Consider the following 23,280-nt stretch of genomic DNA (forward strand, 5'->3'; position numbering starts at 1 on the left):
GCTGTGTGCGGCGGGGGGAAAGTTCACTGCGTAGAGGGAGGAATGTGCGGAGGTAAAGGTGCACTGCGGGACTTTACTGGGAGAGAGGGTCCGCCACCTTCTGATCCCGCGGTGAACTCACGCGTCCGACGTTTATTCGAATATAAGTGTTTTTATTGGCTGAAATGACCCGGGAACAACTCGACTTTCCACAGATCTGACATGTAACAGTAGCTTGCGTGGCTTCCATGGAGATGCGTATAGTAGTACAGTAGATTTACATTGAACATTTAAGATGAGGCAATCAAATCTCAACAGACTTTTAAAATTTGGAAAAAACAAGACGATTTTAGTCAGTGATTATTTCTATTTTTTCTATATTCTTTCTATTTTGACCTGGGAAAAACGCGCATTCTTACCTCTAGCGGGGTCGACTTTCCACAGATCTGACATGTACAGTGGCTTGCTAGACTCTATGGAGATGCGTATAGTAGTACAGTAGATGCGTTTAATGCCGCGCTGTGGAACATTTAAGATGAGGCAATAAAATCTCAACAGACTTTTAAAATCTGTGAAAAAAACAAGATGATTTTAGATTATTATTTCAATTTTTTTCTATATTCTTTCAATTTTGACTGAAAAGACCTGGGAAAAATGCGCACGCTCATTCTAACCGTGAGCGGGGTCGACTTTCCACAGATCTGACATGTACAGTGGCTTGCTTGTCTCTATGGAGATGCGTTTAGTAGTACAGTAGATGCATTTAATGCTGCGTGGTGGAACATTTAAGATGAGGCAATAAAATCTGAACGGACACAAACAGGTGGCAGACCCTCCAACACCTCCACTTTTAAAATCTGGGAAAAAACAAACATTATTTTAGTCAGCGATTATTTCTATTTTACACTGAGATGAGATAAATACATTTTAAATAACCGCTTACATCTTGAACACATTTGGAGCCAAATAAAGGTGGAAAAAAATGTGAAATTCTGAATTGATTCTGATTTAATATTCCTGCCACCGTTCTTATCTTATGTTGTCAGAATTGGCGTGCGTTATATATTCTGCACAGTCCAGATACCGACGGCGATGATCCCAACGCGATTGTTTCCGATTAATCGCCGCGGCCCCTCGAACGCGCCGATATTACGGACACATGGTCTTTCGGCGTTGGGTGCTACTGTACGCGTGCTGCAGCTGAGGCATTAGCACAATCATCCACGGTTTTAATTAGCTCGCTCTCCGCCGTACGTAAACTGACAGCCAAAGTGTACCTAAAAGGCCTCTCGCCACTCGCAAACGGCTGAATAATTAGCTCCCTCTTGCCTCGGCTTCTAGTGATTACATACAACTCGGCGCTGAAATAAGAGGTTTAATAGACTGCAATATTGAGCTAAAATGTAATCATAGAAAGCGCTCCATTGACTTTGAGTTCAGAACTGGAGAGCTGAGTCTCTGCTGCCGGCTCCGCCTCCTCGTCAGTGCCGCAAGAAGACTGGAGATGTCGCAATATCAACGTTTAGTGTCAATTTACGATTATTATGAGAAGAAACACCGCGGTTTTATGGTTATTCATCATCACCGACACCATGGACAAACAACAATGAAATCCTTCCATTTCTTCCATTATTGTTGACTAATACATTACCATTTCTCACGTTTTACCAACTTATTAAATAAAAGAAAACGTATTAAATAAAAGAAAACGTATTAAATTAAAAAAAAAAAAAAACACTTTATATTTAGGTTTAAATTTTGTGTATTGCTTGAGTTGAATGAATTACTTGATCAAAATCCTCAGGAGCCGTCAGAGGATTTCACTTCTGTTTTTATTTCTGAAAAATTCGTCTACGTTTGTTATAGAAAGGCAACGACGATCCAGGCTTTGAAACAGGAATTATGGAATTAAATCTGTGACTTAAACTTTTCTAAATGTAAAACAGTACTGCCCTATTTCTTCTATGCACAACTCCAGAACAATGCTGGAGCCCATCCTGAATGGAGAAGGCTGTGTCAAACATCTAAATGATTATTATTACTCTCAATAATCCCTGTGTTTTATCAGAAAAGGGGATCTGATCCAACTCTACATATTTGTCAATTGTCAATCATCCACATGCAAATCAGCGCATACTATGAGGCAGAGACAATATATAGTTGTGGTTTCCATAATAAGAAAGGAGACTTAATCCAGGTGCACTAACAGTTCATCCACTTGGTCTGAGCGACTCCAGATGATGTAAGTGATAGAAGCCTGACTCATATGTTTATTATGCAGTCACATTAGTTTGCTCTGATGTTTGGCTATTATCCCATTTTCCTGTGAAAAGGGGTCTTGGGTGAGTGGGGCGGATGGAGTGCTTTTGTCAGAGATGTCTGTGATTTTCAAAGGATAAAATGGACAGAGTGAGGATATTGTTAACTGTACAGGATGTGGCTAATCTGTGTCCAAATATACATCTAAAATAGGATGCACAGATTATTGAAACTGCTTTTGTTTCCAAGAGGATTATTAAGACAACAATATGCAGAACTTCCAGTTCCACAGTAATATTAGGTTATTAATGAATGAATGAATGAATGAATGAATTAACAACAGAAACCGGTTTATTCCTTCACAATAATAAGTGACTACTTATAGAAACTAATAAGGACTAATAACTGTGGTAATGCAAGTCTGAATCTAAAGAGTTCATTGTGCTTTACATACAATGTAAGATGCTACTATAATAGACACATGCCATTATTACATGTGAACTGGACAATTTTTTTTCCCCCAGTTCCACTGTTGCTCTGCTAAACTATTTTTAGCCTTGTCAATGCACTTAGCTTTCTACTATACAACTGCACAATTAGCCTATTGAAAGGAATGAAAGTCCAGGTTGGAACCCAACAGGACGAGGTAAAAACAGCCAGGAGCAATGTTGATAAAATATAGAAAATAACAGTCCATGTATAGCTCTGTGTGAATGTCAGCTAATGCCAGTGTAAAAAGAACATAATATGCATGTACTCTCATATCTTTTGTTGTTCAAACATTAAAGACCAGACCAGCACAACTGTGTGCCATGGAAACCATGCAAAAAAAGGATGCAAGTTGTCAGATTGACGTCAGCTCGAGTCCTCCAAATCTGACAAGAGGAGCCGCTGTACTTAAGGTCACAGTGTTTTGAAGTTCCTGTGGAAATGACAGAACCACTCTCTCAGCCTGGACAAGGAAGGAGCTATTAACTGGCTATATAAAAGAACTGTGCTCTATATTATTCAAACAGGTATGAAAAAGTCTTGTATAAATGATGTAAATGTTCTTACTACAGTATTCATACTCTGTTGTTACCTCAGACTTCGTCATTATGGTGTGAAAGGAGAACTCTTTTCATGCAAGTGACCCCCCGTTTCCATTAGACTCGCAGCAGATTGCAATGCCAAAACAAAACCATTTTAATTTAAAGAATTTATTGTTTTTAACAAAACAATACCACACTCCTGTGTGCAGATCATGGGCTCAAGTACAAAATACTGCAATTTTCAGTAGCAGTGACCAGTTGCAGCTGAAAGACCGTGATCTAAAGGTCATTATAAATTAAATACAAAATGATCAAGAAAGTAATTCAACTACTCCAAACATGGCACAATAAAAGACAGAGGCTCTTATCCGTCAAGTACTAACACAGGCTTACTCTTTTACAAATTATCATTTTTATTCTAGAAAAAAGCATTGGGAAAATGTATCTTTTATGTGTCAATATGCTTCAGTGTTGATCGTTTTGATGGTGCTTTTATATCTTTATGAAAACCATATTCAGTTCTTAAACCTTGAATCTTTTGTTCGAAACAAATGTAGATGAATGAATGCTGATGCCCCACAGCAGATAAATCGTGGTCAGTAATGCTCTCCCATTATTAACACCGTGAGCGCTGACCAGCCGGTAAATGGGTGGCTTCCTTGGCCTCTGCCGGTGCTGTCATTGTACTGTTCCCAGATATACCCTGTGTCCACATACTGTTTGAAAACATTATTGACAATGTTAGTCCTGAGCTCTTTATAGAGAGCGGCCGCCTTCTCTTGGTACGGCCCGTCTGTGTTGCTGTAGTGATGGAGGGCTTGCACTGCCAAATAATTTATGTTAATCCATATGGCTCCCCTCCAGTAGGGGGCGTCGTGCTCCGTGTTTCTCATCATGTATAGAGGATCGGCTATGGAGAGGGAGCGCAGACCATACGGCGTCCAGAGCTTATTGGGATCCCTCATGTCCTGTAAGACCTGCTCCAGTTTGGGCGAGTCGGGCGTGAGGATGTGCAGGAGGAAGGGGAACAGGCTGACGTAGCCCAGGGCACTGACGAACTGCAGCTTGGGCGCTTTGCGGACGTAGCGCACCAGTCGAGCCACGGGGAACTGGTGGCGCGGCTGTCCGGGGGGCACGTACACTTTCTCCTGCTGCAGAGAAACCGACTGCGTGTGGTTCCCGAAGTCGCTGTACGCGCGCAACTGCTCCGACCAGTGCAGTTCGTTCAGCAGGGCGTTGTCGCTGAGGACGTCGTGGGCGAGTTCGTAGTCCTCGTGAGGCTCGCCGAGAAGTCGAGCGATGCTGGCCATGATCCCCGAGGCCATGGCCATCCAGCAGTGCAGGTCCACGTGGCGCTCGTCGGCGGAGGGGTGCGACGCGCGGGGGTAGTCGTCCAGTCCGGAGGTCAGCGTCTTCGGGTTGAGGAACAAGTTTGTGTCTTTGTCGCGCCCCCGCCAACGGTACGAGTGGGGTTTGGGGCCCGTCTGCGTGGTGTTGTACCAGTCGAACCACGTTTTCAGTTTGGGGAAAAGACGCTGGAGGAAGGTCAGCGTTTTCTCGTCCGGATTCGAAGACAGCTCGCCGATGAGATCCTGGAGGGCCAAAAACAAAGTCGGAGGGTTGGCGTTCTCGTTGCGTTGGACTATGAACTCGCCCGGGACTTTGCTGCGAGCCTCGTCGCCCAGGATCTGCTCTCGGGGAATCCATCCTTCAATGTTCATGAGATCGATCCAATGCGCTATTGCCTCCCTCGTCACCTGGGGGTCCCACTTGTTCAGGAGGAGCTGGTGGAAGCCCTCGTCCCAGAGAAACCCGCGGGGGAAGAAGGAGCGAGACGGCACAGCGGTGTAGAGGGCACCTTCCGGGTACAGAAGCGGGTACTCGTTGTACACAGACTGCACCACAGACTGCCCGTAGAAGTAGCCCATCCCACCCAGCATGTTGCAGAGCGCAGCCTGGGCGAATTTGATATTTGCCTGGTTAAATCCTTTGCTTTCAAGACGAAAAGTACTCTCAAACTTCTTGTTAAACTCTGCCTTTCTTCTCTCCAACTCCTGCGTCAGAATTGACCCCACAAGCTGGTTTGGGCGGTTGGAAAAGCTGCCGGACTCAAACAAAACTTCAACCTGGAAAGGTGTCTGGACGGTGACTTGGTGAACCACAAAGTCGCTCGCCTTTCTGGCGTCCTGTGGTTTCTGCTGGTTGGGGTGATGCGGGGGTCTGTAGACGTCAACGCCGATGTAATGCCGTTTCTCTCCAGCCGTGGGGCTGTAGACGAACCTGCGATTGAGGCTGAGCTTCACAATGTCTGTCAGTTTCTCCAAACCCGGGGTGACAGTCTTGAGATAGTTGTAGCTGCAAAATAAAGACACATTTCTTGTTATGTGTTTACGGTGCAAGAAACAATAGGATTCCAATATATTCTAAACTAAAAGAGACGTATAAAACCAAAACACTACTATTGCCTGTTCATTTATGACCCTAAATTCTAAATCATTTCTTGCTTATTCTTAAGTGTAACTCATTGGAATTCATGTGCAATTACTGTGAAATTCATGTGCAATCTATGTGCTGTCGTGACACATATTCATGTGCAATTACTGTCGGGATCACATGCAATGGTATTTATTTATTTATTTGTCTATGGGAGTTTTTATTTATTTATAGGAGATCTTCTACTGAAAGTGTTTTTCAGACTTCCTATAAGTGATCTGTTCTTCTGTATCTACCTTTGTATCTACCTGCGTTGCACCAATGAAATTTCCCCATGTGGGACAATAAAGGAATATCTTATCTTATCTTATCTTAACATCCAAAAAAGGGACATCATAGAATTATCACCCAAACTCTTTTTCTGCTTGTAGCTGGTGGAAAAACATTTTTGGGTGAACTATTTTTAAATGTGTGTGGTCAGCTGCATATTAATGAGTGGGAAGTGATGAATTGTGAACCCAGTGCTGCCATCTTGTGGACAAGACCTGACCATCCCTGGCATTGTTTACAGTATTCAAGCCCAAACGAATAATGATTAAGATTTTGAATTACTTATAGTTTTTGTTTTTTCCTAAAGGACAACCACAGTTTATTTATATATAATAAAATAATAGTTTCTTATGCACAGAATCTTGATGGTTTCCTTGATCTAAAGATGGTACTTGTTTCTCTCTGTATGTACAATAGGCTCCTCCCCTCTGGGTCAGGACTCCACTGATAAAGAGATGCTACACCTCAGTGGGACTTTCCTGGTTAGTGAAATGCCAATGAAAAAAAGATTTAAAAACAGAATGAGGGGAGTTCCAACTTTACCACACCTGATACAATTCTGAATAAGTCTGACTGCAGGTGGCGCCGTCGTCCTACTGCTCCCAGAAGGAAGACAGCCCAAAATCTGTTTAAATCAGCTGACCTCATGAGCCTAATCTGATCAACTTGTATTAGTTTGAGCGTTATCATTTACCTTGCGTATTTAGCACTGGACCATTCTCCGGTAACAGGTTTTCGGAAAGAGATCTTGAAGTTTCCCAGCTCCTCAGAGGAGCCTGTGATGGACGCCAGGCGCATTGTCTCCTCCACGTGGGCTTCCAGAGACCCCTGAGTGTCTGCTGCGGCGTAGAACATCAGGGAGAGGACGGGGGCGTGGGGAGACGAGCTCTGACGGACAATAAACAGAAAGTCAGCTGTTTCAAAGCAAAAGAGCAGACACTTTGTACTTTTAACAATCAGTAGTTGTAGCAAAATGCCAAAGACTGCATTTTCTGCACTATAAGGCGCACTGTCAATGAATGTCTATTTTTGATCATTTTTCATATATAAAAAGGCGCACAGGACTATAAGGCGCATTAAGCGAAACAAGATCGCTTTGAGGTCAGTAAGCACAACCAAAATTAATCCATATATAAAAGGTGCACAGGATTATAAGGCGTACTGTTGTTTTTTTGAGAAAATTTAAAAGCTTGTTAGTGTGCCTTATAGTGCGCAAAATACGGTACATTTAAATTTAGGTGTGGTTGCAGTACGGTTTGTAACAGAGCCAGGACTCACATGCTGTTTGGCGGTGATCCTCCAAGTCCAGTCGCCGCCGTGGTCGCCTCCACTCCTCTTGACAAACTCCGTGGTCAGTGTAAAATCATTGTCCCGGATTTCCTGGACTCCGAAGTTGGTCCCATCATGCATCAGCCAGCCGTAGCTCTGCAAATGATCTCCCTGTTCACACGTGTGCCTCAGGTTTATGTCGTCAGTGAACTGCTGCATCCACATCATGCCTGAGGAAGACAGCATATTTTATTTCACATTAAAGATACTGTTCAGCACTCAAAAAGCCTACATTGCAAACTCGTCTAAACAAAAATGTATACCGTATTTTCTGGACTATAAGTCACACCAGGCAAAAAATGCATGATGGAGAAGAAAAAAACATACACAAGTCGCACTGGAGTATAAGTCGCATTATTTGAGGAACTGTATCACTAAATCCATTGAATATTTCTTCCTCTGTGTCACTTCTAAACAACTCTCCAAACTCCAGAGGTAGAGGAAGTGCCGATTCTTCTTCTGCGTCGCTTAGAGCCTAGAGCGCCCTCTTGAGGTTGTCAGTGTGAAAATAACGAATAATATATATAAGTTGCTCAGGACTAGAAGTCGCACCCCGGCCAAAAACTATGAAAAAAGGTGTGACTTGTAGTCTGCAAAATACGGTATACAAGTTTTGTGAACGCTCAATTCTAATCTGTTAAGTATGAAGTGTGAATGGAGACATAGCGTTTGCTTACCGGTCACTACCGACCTGGGACTCCGGGTTTTCATCCCGAAGTACACCTGGGGCCTGTAGGAGCCCCAAAACCTCTCGGGCGAAACCTTGGCACTGCTGCTGTTGACGTCCAGGACGAGGGGCGCCGGATGTAAAGTCACCACCCTTTTGGCGAGGCTTGAGCGCATGTATAAGGCATAGAAAAACCAGATGAGGCTGAATATACAGAGGCCAATGGAGATGTTGATGAAGACTTTCCCAATATCGACTTTCTTTTTCTTTTCCTTGCGATGAAATGCAGAAGGCTTGTCATCTTTCCTGGGCGGTGGGGGTGCTTCCCCTGTCACCACCCTCTTCCTCTGCCTTCCCATCCTGCCAGGCCAAAGCTGCAAGAAGTACACATTTACTGCATTAAATACTTGACCTAATTTCACAATGTGCAAAGTTCAAAAGCTAATAAAATACCCATAACGTACTGATATTTATGACATATCTTACCGCTTTTGGGAAGTTAGTGAACAAGCACTTCCCCAACAACGAAATAGTCATCTAAATTAAACCGCCATATATAGTAACATGTGAAGCCATAACACATGATGGGTGTACATGGGTGCGTCTCAATTCTCCGTCCTCGCTTCCTTTCCTCTCCTCGTCTCCTCAATCCCTCGGTTCTTCACATGCGCCGTATTACAAGGCTCAAAGGAGACAAGGGAAGGAAACCACGGAGGAACAAGTGAGAGTTCAAGAGGCAACACACAAACAATGCCACACTGTCTCACAGTGAGTGGTTTGTTTTGCTGCAAGGCAGCAGCAAAGCTCAGGGATGTTGAACAGAAGACATTCTTTTTAAAATGTGACATTAGAACTATTAACATGTGTTCAAACTCCTTTATCTGGAAAATAAACGCGTTGGTCTGACTTTGATGTAAAAAAATAATAATCTTAAATCTCGTCAACAGTGGCATTTTGTTCAGAGCAACTCCTGAGGGAAGTCTGTCTCATTGATCAGCTCATGTCTCCTCGTGTCTCTTTTCTGTCTCCCCTCTCCTCTCTGTATGTCCTTTAAGTCTCCTTTCTGTCCTCCTTTCTCCTTTATGTCTCCTCTCTTCTCCTTTATATCTCCTCTCTGTGTCTCCTTTACGTCTCCTCTCTCCTCCTTTATATCGCCTCTCTGTCTCCTTTAGGTCTCCCCTCTCCTCGCTGTGTCTCCTTTAGGTCTCCTCCTCCTTTATATCTCCTCTCTGTGTCTCCTTTAGGTCTCCCCTCTCCTCCCCGTCTCCTTTATGTATCCTCTCTCCTCACGATGTCTCCTTTATGTCTCCCCTCTCATCGCGGTGTCTCCTTTATGTCTCCCTTCTCATCGCGATGTCTCCTTTATGTCTCCTCCTCTCTCCTCCTTTATGTCTCCCCTCTCATCGCGGTGTCTCCTTTATGTCTCCCCTCTCATCGCGGTGTCTCCTTTATGTCTCCCTTCTCATCACGATGTCTCCTTTATGTCTCCTCCTTTATGTCTCCCCTCTCCTCGAGGTGTCTTCTTTATGTCTCCCTTCTCATCGCGATGTCTCCTTTATGTCTCCTCCTCTCTCCTCCTTTATGTCTCCCCTCTCATCGCGGTGTCTCCTTTATGTCTCCCCTCTCATCGCGGTGTCTCCTTTATGTCTCCCTTCTCATCACGATGTCTCCTTTATGTCTCCTCCTTTATGTCTCCCCTCTCCTCGAGGTGTCTTCTTTATGTCTCCCCTCTCCTCGCGGTGTCTCCTTTATGTCTCCCCTCCCCTCTCCTTCCATTTGAGGACGGAGAATTGAGACGCACCCATGGCCTAAAGGTGTTCCTTTTGACATGATATTCGGTGTGAAGGTGCAACCATAGACCTAACATGCGGTACACAACGCAAACAAAGTACAAAAAATGTTGGGCCAACAATGTGATGAGCACAAAAGTATTCCCATTACTCGATTTAGATCAATGAATGAAGTGCTACAAGCTACACGCCAGTGCCTGGGACCCTCGTGTGCGCTCTAGAGTCAAATATAATGTAGACCGATGTTATGTTGTTGAAATTTAGGCAGAAAACGAGGACGCAAAATGTTTACTATAAAATAAGTGCCGCGTTACAGAGTAAATGTCTCCTACCTGTCAAACCACCAGTGTTTCAGCTGCTCATGTCTTCCGCTGGCTCAGGACACTTCCTGGTTGGGTGCTACGCTCTTCCGCTGACGTGTGCCTCGTGTCTCTGCGTCAAACGTCACGTTTCCGCACAAATTATAGTAGAATAAAATGGATCAAACGCAGACACAACATAACACAAGGGAGGCACGTAGACATTTATTGAACTTAATATTTGAGTAAGATGATTGAGTCGGCAGTGTTTTGCACAGAGCGTTCTACTCCGTAAATAAGTAGGAGACTGATAAATAAAACCAGTCAGTTTGGGCTGCTCCCTGCGTTACTCAGTAGGTCCTGTAAGTTACATGAGCGTTTATTGCAGTATTTTTGCACGACCAGGTTATTGCTTTTCGAGCTAATGGGCTATGATAATGAAAACACAGGGTATACGTTGAACAATTGTACTATACATAAAAGATCTTGAAGTTAACAATTTGCACATTTTTTGTGCATTATAATAAGTAGTATGGGCCTTATTCTACAAGTGAAGACTGCGGTCAGGGATCAAAAGTAGCCATTGTCTTCATATCGTTGCCTGTAAAATGTTCTTGAAAACAGATTCTACAATAAAAATAAAAGCATGAAGTATAATTTTGTACTAACATTCAAACCTCTCTGATGCATTACTGTAGAGTTGGACAATGGACACTGATTATATTATACTCTTATTTGGCATAAATCATTTTAAAATATACATATATATTATGTATACAGTACATACATACATGGCTCTTCATGGTAATGAGTAATCAAAAAAGCTCATCTAGTGCTCTTTGTGTTTATTTATTCAAATTTCAAAATATACTTGCCCATATACAAGTGCCAATTAAACACCCAGTGACCATATGCTCCTTGTCTGACTGCCAACGTTGGGGGGGAAGAATAAAGACCACATGAGCAAGAGAACACCACCGAGATTGTATAAAATGATTTTGAGTGTGTACTAAATCATTTTACAAAATATTCTGCTTTAAGTGCCTATTTCATTAACAGTAAACCAGTAAAGCGAAGCAGGAGGTCTTGATTTTCATCCTAAATCCGTCATTTTTTATCTGCAACTGTGATGCAAATCCCTCTCAATAAAACAATTACAAAGACTTAGAGCAAACGGGGTGCATTAACTCCCAAATAAAGATTTTTGTTTGTTTCTTTTTTTCCTTTTTTTTTTTTTTTTTTTACAAAACCAGTCAGACGGTGAATAACAAGACGTGGACACCCAGGCCACTCTTCAGTCCATGCCCAAGTGCCCAATACTTAGGAGAACGAGTAGCCATCCGTAGTCCTGCTGCTCTTGCCACTCAGTTCTTGATAACGCCGCCATCGCCCTCACTCACAAATCGTTTGCGTCCTCTGATAGAACACACACACAGATTAACTTTGGTTTGAAATGAGCAAAATGATGCACTACTGTACGACTTAAAAGTACAAACCTGGAAGGACAAGCATCCCTCAGCTGTTTGGTGATAATAGACTCCTGGAAGCACAGATCCACAAAGCCCTCCATGATGGTGTGGGCATGTGGCACATCGAGGCTGATTTCAGGGAGCTCATCATACACTCTTTGGAAGCCCTGTCCAGACACATTCAATTGAGTCAGTGTGTTTTTATACTAGTACCGTAGCTATATACACCTTGTACTCCGACAACACGGCGTAATTAGAACGTTTACATTAGGACATACCCTATTCATCTGATCGATCGTGAGCAAGCCGGATTTCCAGAAGGATTGTAGCAGTTTAATCATCATTCGGCCGGCATTGTCCCCACTGGCCTCCAGCACCATTACTACAGCCTGAGAAATGCAGTACAAGACAGGACTCATCATTCCATGGCAACATTTACAACACGCAAATTGTGTACATGTGATGTCGTCTTGAGTCAATGTTGTAGTACATCCAATAATATTCAGAATGCATTTGTTTTGTTTTCATTTGTTTTCTATCAAATGCAAGCTTCTCATCTCAAAACACGCCTCAGGGCAAAATAAGAATGTAGGACTTACTGTATTTCTTTATCTTATACCTTTCCTATTGCAAAAATTATGAAAGTGTTTTTCTGGTTTAAATTTATGTTAAGCAAAAACTCCTCTCTAAAGTTCTCTCCAAGTAAACCATGAGTAATATATAAAATATCCCATGGTTGCATTCACATTAAGGATGACTATATACATATCTCAAAGTACAATATTACGGTACTATGATATTAATTTGTCGCTTCACTGTACGATACTGCAATATTGTTGAGAGTCTAACTGAAATGATATTTTTTTTCTTATTAAAATGCCTTGAAAAGACTGAATCATTACAGTAATATTCCAAACAATTAAAAGATATTAAAGTGCTTAATCACTTTTACTTGACGGCACTGAAACAGACTTAACTATACGATAGCACAACATTTCGGTTATTGTTACATCCCTAGATCACATTCTAGAATTTGACATCCTAATCTCGGATGACCATTATTCTTTGTTTGAGATTGGCTCTATACATTTGTCATATACATCTTGTGTCATTATTGGTAGTGTTATTACTTTGGCATCTCATCTTTTAGAACTATAGGCAAAAAATATATAAAATCCTCTGTCTACACAGACTTGTTTACCTCATAGGCGAGCTCGTGGTGGAAGTGTGGCACCTCCAGATCCCGCAGACAGTGCTCAGCCTCTGCCACATCTCCAGAGATCAAGTATTCCTTCAGGAGGAGGTTCATCTGCAACACACATGCCACAAAACAGTCTCAGTTAGGTCTTTAGAAGAAACATGTGTCCAGGAGCATACTGATGTTTGTATTAATACTGCACCAAACAGCAACGTCTCGGTGGCCGAGTGGATAGCACATGTGCACTTCATGTGAGCAACCTGCCATTGTCCAGTCTAATGGAACCAAAAAGCCTCAACTATAAAAGTGCCTTTCCACGGATGACAAAAAGGTTTGTTTTTGCTATGCATTTGTTTTGTTTTTTTTATATTTTAGCCACATACACATCCACCAGGGCTGTACATGTCCCTGGAACAATTATTCAGAAAATTAACCCAAAAGCAAATATTGATACTTTAGACATCTTCGCTACAAGTAGTTATGCATGCATGTACATCTGCATTATAAAAGTGTGCAAAATAGACAGGCTGGACAGTAACACAAGAGGACACTTGATACATTACAAGCTGCACAAATGAAGTGGGAGAAGGACTGAGAACACAGTAACAGAACGGACCTTGTGTCAACACCTGCCTGGTTTACACTGTCGAGCAGGTAAAGCCACAAGATTGGCCATAATAACGCATACGTAGTTTACCCCTGTGCTTGCTATGATTTTACCACAGAAAAGGTAGACAATTAGTGCACTTCTCTGGGGTAGAACACTGTTGACAAAGCTGCCTTGCAGAGAATTGGGCTGTGGCTCCATAACAGACAAACGCACAAGCCCAGCACACGGCCCGGGCTTATTTGCCAAGGCTTTGTGTGCATAGGTTGTTGCACAATGCATCAATGACCTTTGCAAGATTCAACTTGATCCTACCTCTTTAATGAGATGTTTGACGGGTCTGAGGCCGCCACCTACACCCCACACGTTATCAAGGCGAACCACTTCCCTCTTCATGGACAGAAGCACTGTCGCCCGGTCTAAAGCCACTCTGCAGACAAAATCAGTGCCATTTTGTTACTCTTCACTCTAAATGCAGTCTTACAAACAATCCATGCCAGATGTGCTTGCAATCTACAGCTTTGACACAACATTGTGAACATTTAATAGGTTAATTACCTTTAAAATGCCAAAAAAGGCACAATTAAAAAGGCACAAACTGTGATTATAGCCCCCACTTCTTACCTGGCATGCTCACAGTCAACTCTGCCTTTGTAAAAGTCCAGGAAGGACATGGGCAGCACATGGTCTGCTATGGCTCTGGCTATGAACTGGCCTAACATCTGGAAAACAAAGACATTCATTGTAATGGGACAAACCAAAACAGTGTAGGTAGACACTAAATCTTGTTGATTAATGTCGCCTCATTTTAAGACGACTTTACCTGTGGGGCCTCTGGGGTGTCCAGGAGAAGATCTGGCAGCTCTTTGAGAATCTTATCAAAGGCCCGGGCCATTTCACTTTGGGACATCATTTTGTTGGACAGGTCTGAGAGCAGGCGAGAGGTCAGCTCTCTGTGGCTGGCTTTGCCTTCCAGAGACAGGGACACAGCCAAAGAGGAGAACTCGTACTTGTGATGGCCTAGGTTCAGTTCCTTCAGCAACAACTGCAACAGAAGTGGACAACACACAGTTCTATACATTAGTTTGGTACCAGTTTTATTTTTTACATGTAATAAAAATAATAGTTTTGCCCTGGTACAATATATCATAAAAACATCTATTAGACTACAATGCTTTCTCTGCATCGAATTATAGAGCGTTTTATTTTTTGAGAAGCAGGAAGTGCATTGTTGGCATGATAATGTTTGTTATCTTAGCAGGGGAGATTTGAAAAGCGCTTATAATCTCAGTGGCGCACCTTAGGAGCTTTTACCCATAATGGGATTGTTTTTGCCTTCTTTTCACCACTGGAAGTTGTATTTAGAGTGATTCATCCATATTTGAGTGGACAAGACAGCATTGCTCCGACGGACTCCATGTTCACGTCACTCACTGTGCTTTACTTGCTTCCTTCTGCAATTTTATTTAAACAGTGACACACCTAGGGTTTGTCAGAACACTCTCCATAGGGCGACGTACTGCAGCGTACCATTAAAGGGCCAGCGCAGTGGTTTTCAACCCGGACGTAAGCAGATGTCCAAAATATAACAATGTTTACAACATCCCATGTTGTAGATATTAATTCTGTTATATTTCAGTGCTTACCTCAACCTCTTTGGTGTCTCCATGTTCAAAGTATTCTTGTACAATTGGGTTGACCATTTTCCCCAGTTCCTTCTCATCGATCACTGGAACAACTGTAGCATAAACCGTGTCTCCCTTTGGGAAAGCAAAACCACAAATCTGAATCAAAAGAATGCAAAAATGTTCTCAATGGTATTTTATAATAAAAAATCCTCACTCTTTAATACCCTTTGGAATGCACTGTTTGAAAGTTTATTGTTTCAAATAACTGAGCCGGGCAGACTCTCAACAAAAGAAATCACTACAGGCAAGAGACACTGAAGCTCAATTTCCTGATCTGTCCTTGTATAAAAGACTTTATTTGTGAGGACAGCTCTAGCGTGAAATGGGGAGAGAAAGGGGAGAGACACTCAGCAAACTGTCATGTCCAGGAAGTAGACCCACACCGTTGAGGTGGTGACAACCAAATACATGCAAAGCCTGGACTTTCATATAGTGAACATTGAACCCTTTACTAAAATGTAAAATAAAAACAAAGTTTTCACAGAGCTCTTTTATTTACCAATTACATATTGTTATCAGCAACACTAGCGATAGGAGAAGTTTTCCCCATATGTTTTTATAATGTTTTTTAACCAGTGCTGCTCAGTGGTTGAGTAGGTAGTGTGTAGGAGTGTTTCTGAAGTGTTTCACGTTGCATTGTCAGGACACACAATCCTAAAAACAATTAAATTGCTGCACTGCCACAGTCTCTCTGTGTCCAAGTGTCATTCCCAGGTCCTCAATGCATCAGATGTGGCTTTTTAAACAGAAATAGAACAGGTTAAAACATGGCTGTATGTAGGGCTGCAACTAACGATCATTTTATTCTTTCGATTAATCAATTAGCCGTTTAGAATGCAAAAATTGCGTGAGGAAAAGATTTGAACTCAATTTGATCCAGATGAAGCTGAAGTGAAGCAAAAAATGTTTATGCGATTATCGAGGAATTACAGCTCAATTTCATAAAACTTATTTTCGGAGCTCATGGCATATTTTTGAAACTTAAGTATAGACAAATTAACAGTTATTAGATTACTTAATTAGTGATTATTTTAATAATCGATTAGATGTGACTAATCTATTAACTTGTTGCAGCCCTAGCTGTATGTTTATACAATTTTAGATGGACAGGATGGACCATTATCAGGAGGTTCCGCCCAGTGGGCAGGGCTTACTCAAAGTAGGATAAATATCAGAGTTCTCAGACTTGATACACAGATTGAAAATGACTTTGGGATGAGTCAAATCTTATCATTTTTATAAAAACAGTGTCCAGGTGACTAGAACTGAAGCTTTTCTAAAATGGAAAACTTCTGGATGAATGAGCGATTACACAAACTTGTTTATACAATTTTGCATCAAATTATTTAATATCCCAGATAAATACATTGATTTTACAAAAATGTTAAATATAATTTATGAACTTTCCTATAATTGAACAGAAATGTGTGGTCCTTGCAAAGATTGAAGTGAGTCTAGTATCGGATATTGGTATCGGCTAAAATAAAACTTTTTCTTTGTGGGTCCAGCATGTGAATGCTTAAATTCACTAAGTGCCTGATTCTAATGCATCATGTGACCCGGTCTCTTATCCCTGTCCTGTGTCAGTTTCTCGACTCAACTCACTGACATTACGGTGCCGGTTTCTTCCAAGGTCAACGCCTCTGCTGTTGCCTCTTGTACTTTAGGGGGATTCAGTGTGGTGCAGACATGGCCTTCACACACTTTGATAGCAGCAGTTAAAGATTGAAACAGTTGTCGATTAGGCTGGGATTCATCCATCTGTGTGAATCCATCAGGTGTTTCTTGTGTTGATGCACAATTGTTTTCTTGTTTAAGGTCGGTCAACAGCACATTTGTGTGACCGAAAAAAATAAAAGCCCTGCTTAGAACTCAGAACTTAGAAGCTGCCAGCCACAACAGGCCAGACCAGCAACAACTAAAATCTGTCACTTTGTCAGAGCCAAGAATCAACAACAAAGTAACTGCTGGTATGAAACAGTCACAGGTTGTTCTGTGCAAGAATGGTCTTTTAATACAGTATACATTTGTTTTTGTTGGAATTGTTACAATTACTGACCTGAATGATGCCTTTCCAAACACATTTTAGAGCTCAGGCTCAAACATTGAAGTATTTACATTACTGGGCAAATGTGCAAAATCTCCATAGAAATTCAAAAGAGCAGATAAACTAGATAAGCTGCTGGTCACAACTAGTAAATAATGACTATAGCATCTGGGTAAGTTTCCCAGCCTAGACTATTCATCACATGTCTCTCCCCTCTCGCTCCCCATTTCACACAACTATTGTGTCTAATAAAGCCTTTGGGCGAAAAATGTTTTGCATTAAAGATGGAATGGACGATTTTTTTCAGCAATTTTTTTTATCATATTTCCTCGTGGCGTGGATAAATCATTTGTCCTGCCACGTATCAATCATAAAACGCACCTACCGCTCACCTGCAGCCGCGTCAGGCTCGTCCCCACGTTTCCGCGTGCCTAAGCGCATGGATCTATCATAATATAGTTCCCTCAGTGTGCGGGGCAAAATGAAGACGGAGAAAGACAGTTCGAGCTGACGCAGAAGGGGACAGAAATCTACGGGAGACGAGAGATGCGATGCGCTCCGTTGCGCTAATAAACAAAACGCACGTGTGTGTTGTATCAGTCCGCACGGGGGAGTGCGCATGGGCACTTCCACCTGCGTTCTCAAATCGCTGAAAAATCGTCCATTGCGCCTTTAAGCAAATATTTCTATGTGTGATAACACAATTATCATATTAGGCTACTATACATTACAGTGAGAGGACTCAGAACACAGCCATCAAAGAATACATGTACCTTATGTGGAGTATTAAAATAAAAATCAAGCATAGCAAATGTTATACTTTTATGCAACATGTCGGTGTAATCCCTCATTCGTCCAGGAGTGTTCCACTGTAGAAATAGATTCAGTTGAAGTCATCTGGACACTTTTTTTTTTTTTAAACAAGACATTTCCACTCTACTTTCTGCATTTGCAGTGCTCCAAGGCTAGGATAGGTTATTAGTATTTAGAGTAAATTTAGTGTGAGATTAACTGATTTTGTAACGCTAAGTCACCTGAGAAGACTCATCATAGTTGGGGTCCCGCATGTCTGGTTCTTCATCTTCATACACCATTCCTGCAGCACCCCACACTCCCTTACCTCCCGCTCCACCTGAGGAAATTGCAAAAATAATGACTTGTTAGACTGGATTACGCACACAACTCTTGAAGAACAGGTATACACAGCAGTAAGTAATATCAGTATAAGTAACATCATGGCTTGATACGATATATATGATGGATTGATATCATTTAGAATGTTAAAATATTTCAGTGTGCTTTTATACAATACACAACAGACCTTTCTTGGGCAAACCCCGGCCTTTCCCCATCCTGGATTTGCGGTCGTTGATGGGGACCTTGCCCTTTGGACTGTTTGGATCGACCCCTCCCATCTCCCCAGACTCCGAGAGGGAGTCGCTGGTGGAGTTTCGGGAGGACTTGCGCATGCGCCGCTTGGCTTTGGCTTTGATTCGGGCCTCGTGCAGGGCTTTCTCCTGAGGGGTCCAGTTGCCATTGATCTCGCTCTCGTTCAGCGCGTCTTCATCATCGCTGCAGTGTTGATTCGCCGCAGACAGCTTCTCATCATAAGAGGCGATCCCTGTGAACACAAAATTATAGTATAGCAATGTAGCCACGTACAGAATCAGCAACATGTGTTTTATTAAATTATGAGGTTTTTTTTTTTTTTACATTCTTGAAAACACAAACCCTAACCCTTTCAAATATTTATAAATTATTTTCAAATATTTAGATTATAAGGCTCTTTTCCTAATTTACGCCAAAATAAATGTCTTAATTCTTAATGACAAATCAAAACAATCTAATAATAACAATCTACACATTGAATATCACACATCAAAGGCCTCAAGTATTTCAGGCGTTTTGACATGATCACTACTACTGTAATCAATTTTACAACAGCAACATGGTAGGAAGTTCAGCATTTCAAATTCAAAGTAGGGACCCTTGTTAACATTCCTGCGCTCGGTTTACCTGCGACACATGTCAAAGCCACCTTCATGGCAGTGCTTTCTAAATCAAGCCAAAAGGTCAGAGTGACAAATCAACACAGGAGATGATAGCGCAAAGCCAACACTAGACACCAGCGTCAGACATTAATAACAATATAAAGAATCTAGTCACAGAATGGTATGGCTTCTAGTATATATATTTTCAGAAATATGGCATTAATCTAAAATGTGCACAGCTCAGGTTATCTTGGTCAAAACACAACAACAAGAGAGGGAGTAGAGGAGTGTCCCTAAAGCTATGCGAGGGAGTGACAGGAACACATGCTCTACAAGCACTGGCACCATTTTTTTAGTCAGTCTTCTCTATCGGTGTGTAGCCCTGCTGGGCAGAACCCGACTACATATGGCCTGGTCAGGGCCACGGGTGAGTCACATGCCTGTACTGTAAAAGAGAGGGGTAGACAGGGCAGGAATGTCTCAGCGTGTAATTAATACTTATGCCTTTATATGCATGGGTCTAAATACTAGTTCTAACAATTTTTAGCTACATAGATTACAGGACAAGGAAGAATATATGTGTTGAGGGCAATAAGGAAGCAAAATAAAAAAGCAATCAAAATGACAGAACAATGTCCAACAATCAAAGAAAACGTTTCAGTTGTAGTCATCTGGACTCCACCACCACTACACCAACTGATGTCCAGCAATGTTGCCAATATTTTTTATTTGAATAAAAGGTAACATTCGAAAAACACCTCAAAACAAAATATAACGCCCGTATTATAAGCTACACCCTCCTTCAGCCTCCAAAAACCTGTAAACAACTGACCATGTGTCCTTTCCTGTAGCTCCTCCCGCCTTCTTGAATGTAGGCCACAGGCTGTGCAAGAGCAGTAAATTAGGAACCAGCCAATAGTAACTTGTCAAACATATGACCAGCCAATAGGAAAAAAGGCATAAGAGAGAAAAGGCAGATAAACTGGAGGGGTGTGTGCCAAGAGCAGAGTTGCAAAACAAGCTCAGAATATGATCCATCCATCCATCCATTTTCTACCGCTTGTTCCCTTTTGGGGTCGCAGGTGACTGGAGCCTATCCCAGTGACTTCGGGCCTTAGGCGGGGTACACCCTGGACAGTGGCCAACTTGTCGCAGGGCCAACACCAGAATATGATGTTCTGCAAAAATAAAACCACTCCGAAGTTTGTTCTAGTGGCATTCATTGAAACCTTTAGACAGGCATACAGTGTGTCTAATGCAACTGCATTAATATAAATGTGTTCACTCAACAATGAGATGATTTACTCAGGTGAGAAAAGGAAAACCAGTCTACTGAAATATACAAGAGTAACTACATGCATGTGTGGGTAAAAGTCACAGTATGCAAGAGTGTGTTGGCTCGGTCAGATTATCTAAACAAAACAAATGGGTGTGGAAGTCACAGCAGTTCAACTGTCATGTACAGAGACTTGGACTGCTGGTTTAAATACTGCAAGTATGTTGTTTTTCAATGGAGAAATGCCTGCATCAGACTGCAAGACTATAAATACCAGTAAGTTAAGATTGTGATAAGACATCCGAGATAAACCACAAGTCTTATCTGCTAATGCAATTTAAGCATCACTTTGCATCAGATCAGTGGATTGTCTAGTAATCAGATGCAAACTCTTGCTGTTTGCAAACAAGTGTAGCCCTGACAATGTGTGGGGTTGAGAAGAAAGCAAAACAGAATGGTAGAGGACAATGACAACAAAGTACAACAAAGTGTGTACTGCATCTTTCCAGTAGTCTTCAAATCCTACAGTAGATTTTCAATTTTACACTGATCCATGTAAGCCTTAATATTTCAAAAAAATGATTAGCAAGTTTAGAGATGCACCATCCTTTGATTGTAACTGGAACCAGTATTTAAATGCATGTAGCCTATAACAAAAGCTTTCATAATAAACGGTTAATAATCTGTTTAAATCTGTACAAAAGTATCAGTCTTGCAACAAAAAGCTCTTCTCAATATAGCGTGGATCCTTGAGAGGTAAAAGTTGATCATGCAAAAGTGTGCAGACACTAAGCACACTGCACAAACAACAACTGCAGCAGGAAGTGCACTCTCCCTCTGTCATTCCTCATTTAGCACTCCATAGCACACTTTCTCACAGGAACACAACATTACACTTCGATATATTAAAACCAGCTGACACGTAACTAACAATACATTTATAAAACTTATGTAACGTTAAACACACTGCCGAGCACAGATTATGTAAGGCTTTCCTATTGGCTCAGGAGCCTTATAGACGTCGACGTCATCATCAACAACAGAGGAGCAGAGTGTGCCACGAGCGCTCATAAAGCAACTTTAGTACGTTCAACTGTAAATATCAACACGATTAAGACGATACATGCACAGCCATTACTTCCAACGTAAAGATGAGCACATTTTTTGCAGACGCAGAAATATGTGACATTTGACTGGCCACAGCAGCCAAACGCGTCCTGACAACAGCGTGCTCTGCAGCGCCAAAGACAGAATGTGCTCCTGAGCCAGAGGCGAAACAAACTCCATTGCATCTCAAAGGGGACAAAGATTTGAAGTGGATTCTCGTGAATACAAACGTACGAATAACAAATAAGCGTGTCTCGGTAGCGCTGCTGAGCATACAAAAGCGGAAGTAAATGGCCCAATCAAAAACGTGAAAAGGAACAAGTAAATGCAGGCGAATCGCAAATGTTCTTTCTGTTAAATACTGAAGGTTGCAGCGCAAAGCAGCTCTGTGAATGTGACAAAGTGTGATATGAGAGCACATGGCACGACAACGCGCCCACAGGGGGACAATGGGGTGAAACACCAGCCATCACTGGTGTGTTGTTCACGTGCAGAGGCCTGTGCACAGTCGCTTTGAACGCCAGCTTTGCGTGGTACTCACTCACCGTCAGCGGCAGACTGAGCCGTGGACCACGTCTCCACATCTGCCATGGCGCTCTCTGGAGAAATGCACAGACAAAACCTCGTCTCCCCCTCCAAGCTGCAACAAACTCCTCAAAATTAAACGGGGTCCAAGTAGGTCCTGGTTGCAAATATAATCTGTTAGTAGCACGTGGTAAACGACGCTGTGGTCTGGTCCTTTTTACTGCACTATTAGCTAGCTAAGTACAATAAGATTACGCAAGTAGCATGAAACATGTAAACAGTAACAATGGCCTCTTCTCTGCTGTTTAGCTGCGAAGAGTCAAAGAGCTCGCATGAGGCAAACACGCGTACTAGTCGCAGATCGCAGCTAAAAGCCAGTAAGATAAACAAAGTCTGTTTTTAACTTAGCAAAGAGCGAGTGAGATGAATCACGTGGAGAAATGGGGCGTGGCCAGACCAGAGGGTGTGTGCTGATGCGCATTGACCAATCACAGAGATGTTGACCTCCTCTGCGGCGCCACGGCCCACTCATGGATCTATTATACTCATGGATCTATTATACTCATGGATCTATTATACTTATGCATCTATTATACTCATAGATCATGTATCTATTATATTCATGGATCTATTATACTCATGGATCTATTATACTTATGGATCTATTATACTCATGGATCTATTATACTTATGGATCTATTATACTTATGGATCTATTATACTCATGGATCTATTATACTTATGGATCTATTATACTCATGGATCTATTATACTCATGGATCTATTATACTTATGGATCTATTATACTTATGGATCTATTATACTCTTGGATCTATTATACTCATGGATCTATTATACTTATGGATCTATTATACTCATGGATCTATTATACTCATGGATCTATTATACTTATGGATCTATTCTACTCAGGAATCTATTATACTCATGGATCATGGATCTATTATACTCATGTATCTATTATACTCATGGATCTATCATACTTATGGATCTATCATACTTATGGATCTATTATACTTATGGATCTATTATACTCATGAATCTATTATACTCATGTATCTAATGGATCTATTATACTTATGGATCTATTATACTTATGGATCTATTATACTCATGAATCTATTATACTCATGGATCTATTATACTCATGTATCTATTATACTCAGGAATCTATTATACTTATGGATCTATTATACTCATGGATCTATTATACTCATGTATCTATTATACTCAGGAA

The 23,280-nt window shown here is 41.7% G+C and overlaps 2 protein-coding genes across 2 annotated transcripts; both read right to left on the reverse strand.

Moving 5' to 3' along the window:
- Positions 1-3,421: 3,421 nt before the first annotated feature.
- Positions 3,422-10,214, reverse strand: mogs (mannosyl-oligosaccharide glucosidase). Its single transcript, XM_072463925.1, has 5 exons — positions 10,151-10,214; positions 8,039-8,402; positions 7,311-7,531; positions 6,727-6,920; positions 3,422-5,624 (listed from the first exon to the last, which is right to left on the reverse strand). The coding sequence occupies exons 2-5, from the start codon at positions 8,385-8,387 to the stop codon at positions 3,866-3,868; spliced, it is 2,523 nt and encodes an 840-aa protein (XP_072320026.1). The 5' UTR covers positions 8,388-8,402; positions 10,151-10,214; the 3' UTR covers positions 3,422-3,865.
- Positions 10,215-10,372: 158 nt separating this feature from the next.
- Positions 10,373-22,140, reverse strand: pdcd4a (programmed cell death 4a). Its single transcript, XM_072463927.1, has 11 exons — positions 22,046-22,140; positions 18,448-18,747; positions 18,161-18,258; positions 15,038-15,151; positions 14,215-14,436; positions 14,016-14,113; positions 13,707-13,821; positions 12,788-12,895; positions 11,865-11,975; positions 11,614-11,753; positions 10,373-11,533 (listed from the first exon to the last, which is right to left on the reverse strand). The coding sequence occupies exons 1-11, from the start codon at positions 22,089-22,091 to the stop codon at positions 11,482-11,484; spliced, it is 1,404 nt and encodes a 467-aa protein (XP_072320028.1). The 5' UTR covers positions 22,092-22,140; the 3' UTR covers positions 10,373-11,481.
- Between the last annotated feature and the right edge of the window lie 1,140 nt (positions 22,141-23,280).

The sequence above is a fragment of the Eucyclogobius newberryi genome, unplaced genomic scaffold, assembly GCF_026437365.1.
Source record: "Eucyclogobius newberryi isolate DKJ021-1_F unplaced genomic scaffold, fEucNew1.0.hap1 SCAF_4, whole genome shotgun sequence".
NCBI classification, from domain to species: Eukaryota; Metazoa; Chordata; class Actinopteri; order Gobiiformes; family Gobiidae; genus Eucyclogobius; species Eucyclogobius newberryi.

Bases quoted from the DNA above. Each gene is read 5' to 3' on its own strand.
- mogs (XM_072463925.1), bottom strand. From the start codon at position 8,387: ATGGGAAGGCAGAGGAAGAGGGTGGTGACAGGGGAAGCACCCCCACCG. The intron at 7,532-8,038 runs GTAAGCAAACGC...TGTCTTCCTCAG, and splicing joins TCCCAGGTCGGTAGTGACCG to GCATGATGTGGATGCAGCAG. The intron at 5,625-6,726 runs GTAAATGATAAC...TTTATTTTGCAG, and splicing joins TCCAGTGCTAAATACGCAAG to CTACAACTATCTCAAGACTG.
- pdcd4a (XM_072463927.1), bottom strand. From the start codon at position 22,091: ATGGCAGATGTGGAGACGTGGTCCACGGCTCAGTCTGCCGCTGACG. The intron at 18,748-22,045 runs GTGAGTGAGTAC...TTGTGTTCACAG, and splicing joins GGCTCAGTCTGCCGCTGACG to GGATCGCCTCTTATGATGAG. The intron at 14,114-14,214 runs GTAAAGTCGTCT...TTTGTTTTCCAG, and splicing joins ACACCCCAGAGGCCCCACAG to ATGTTAGGCCAGTTCATAGC.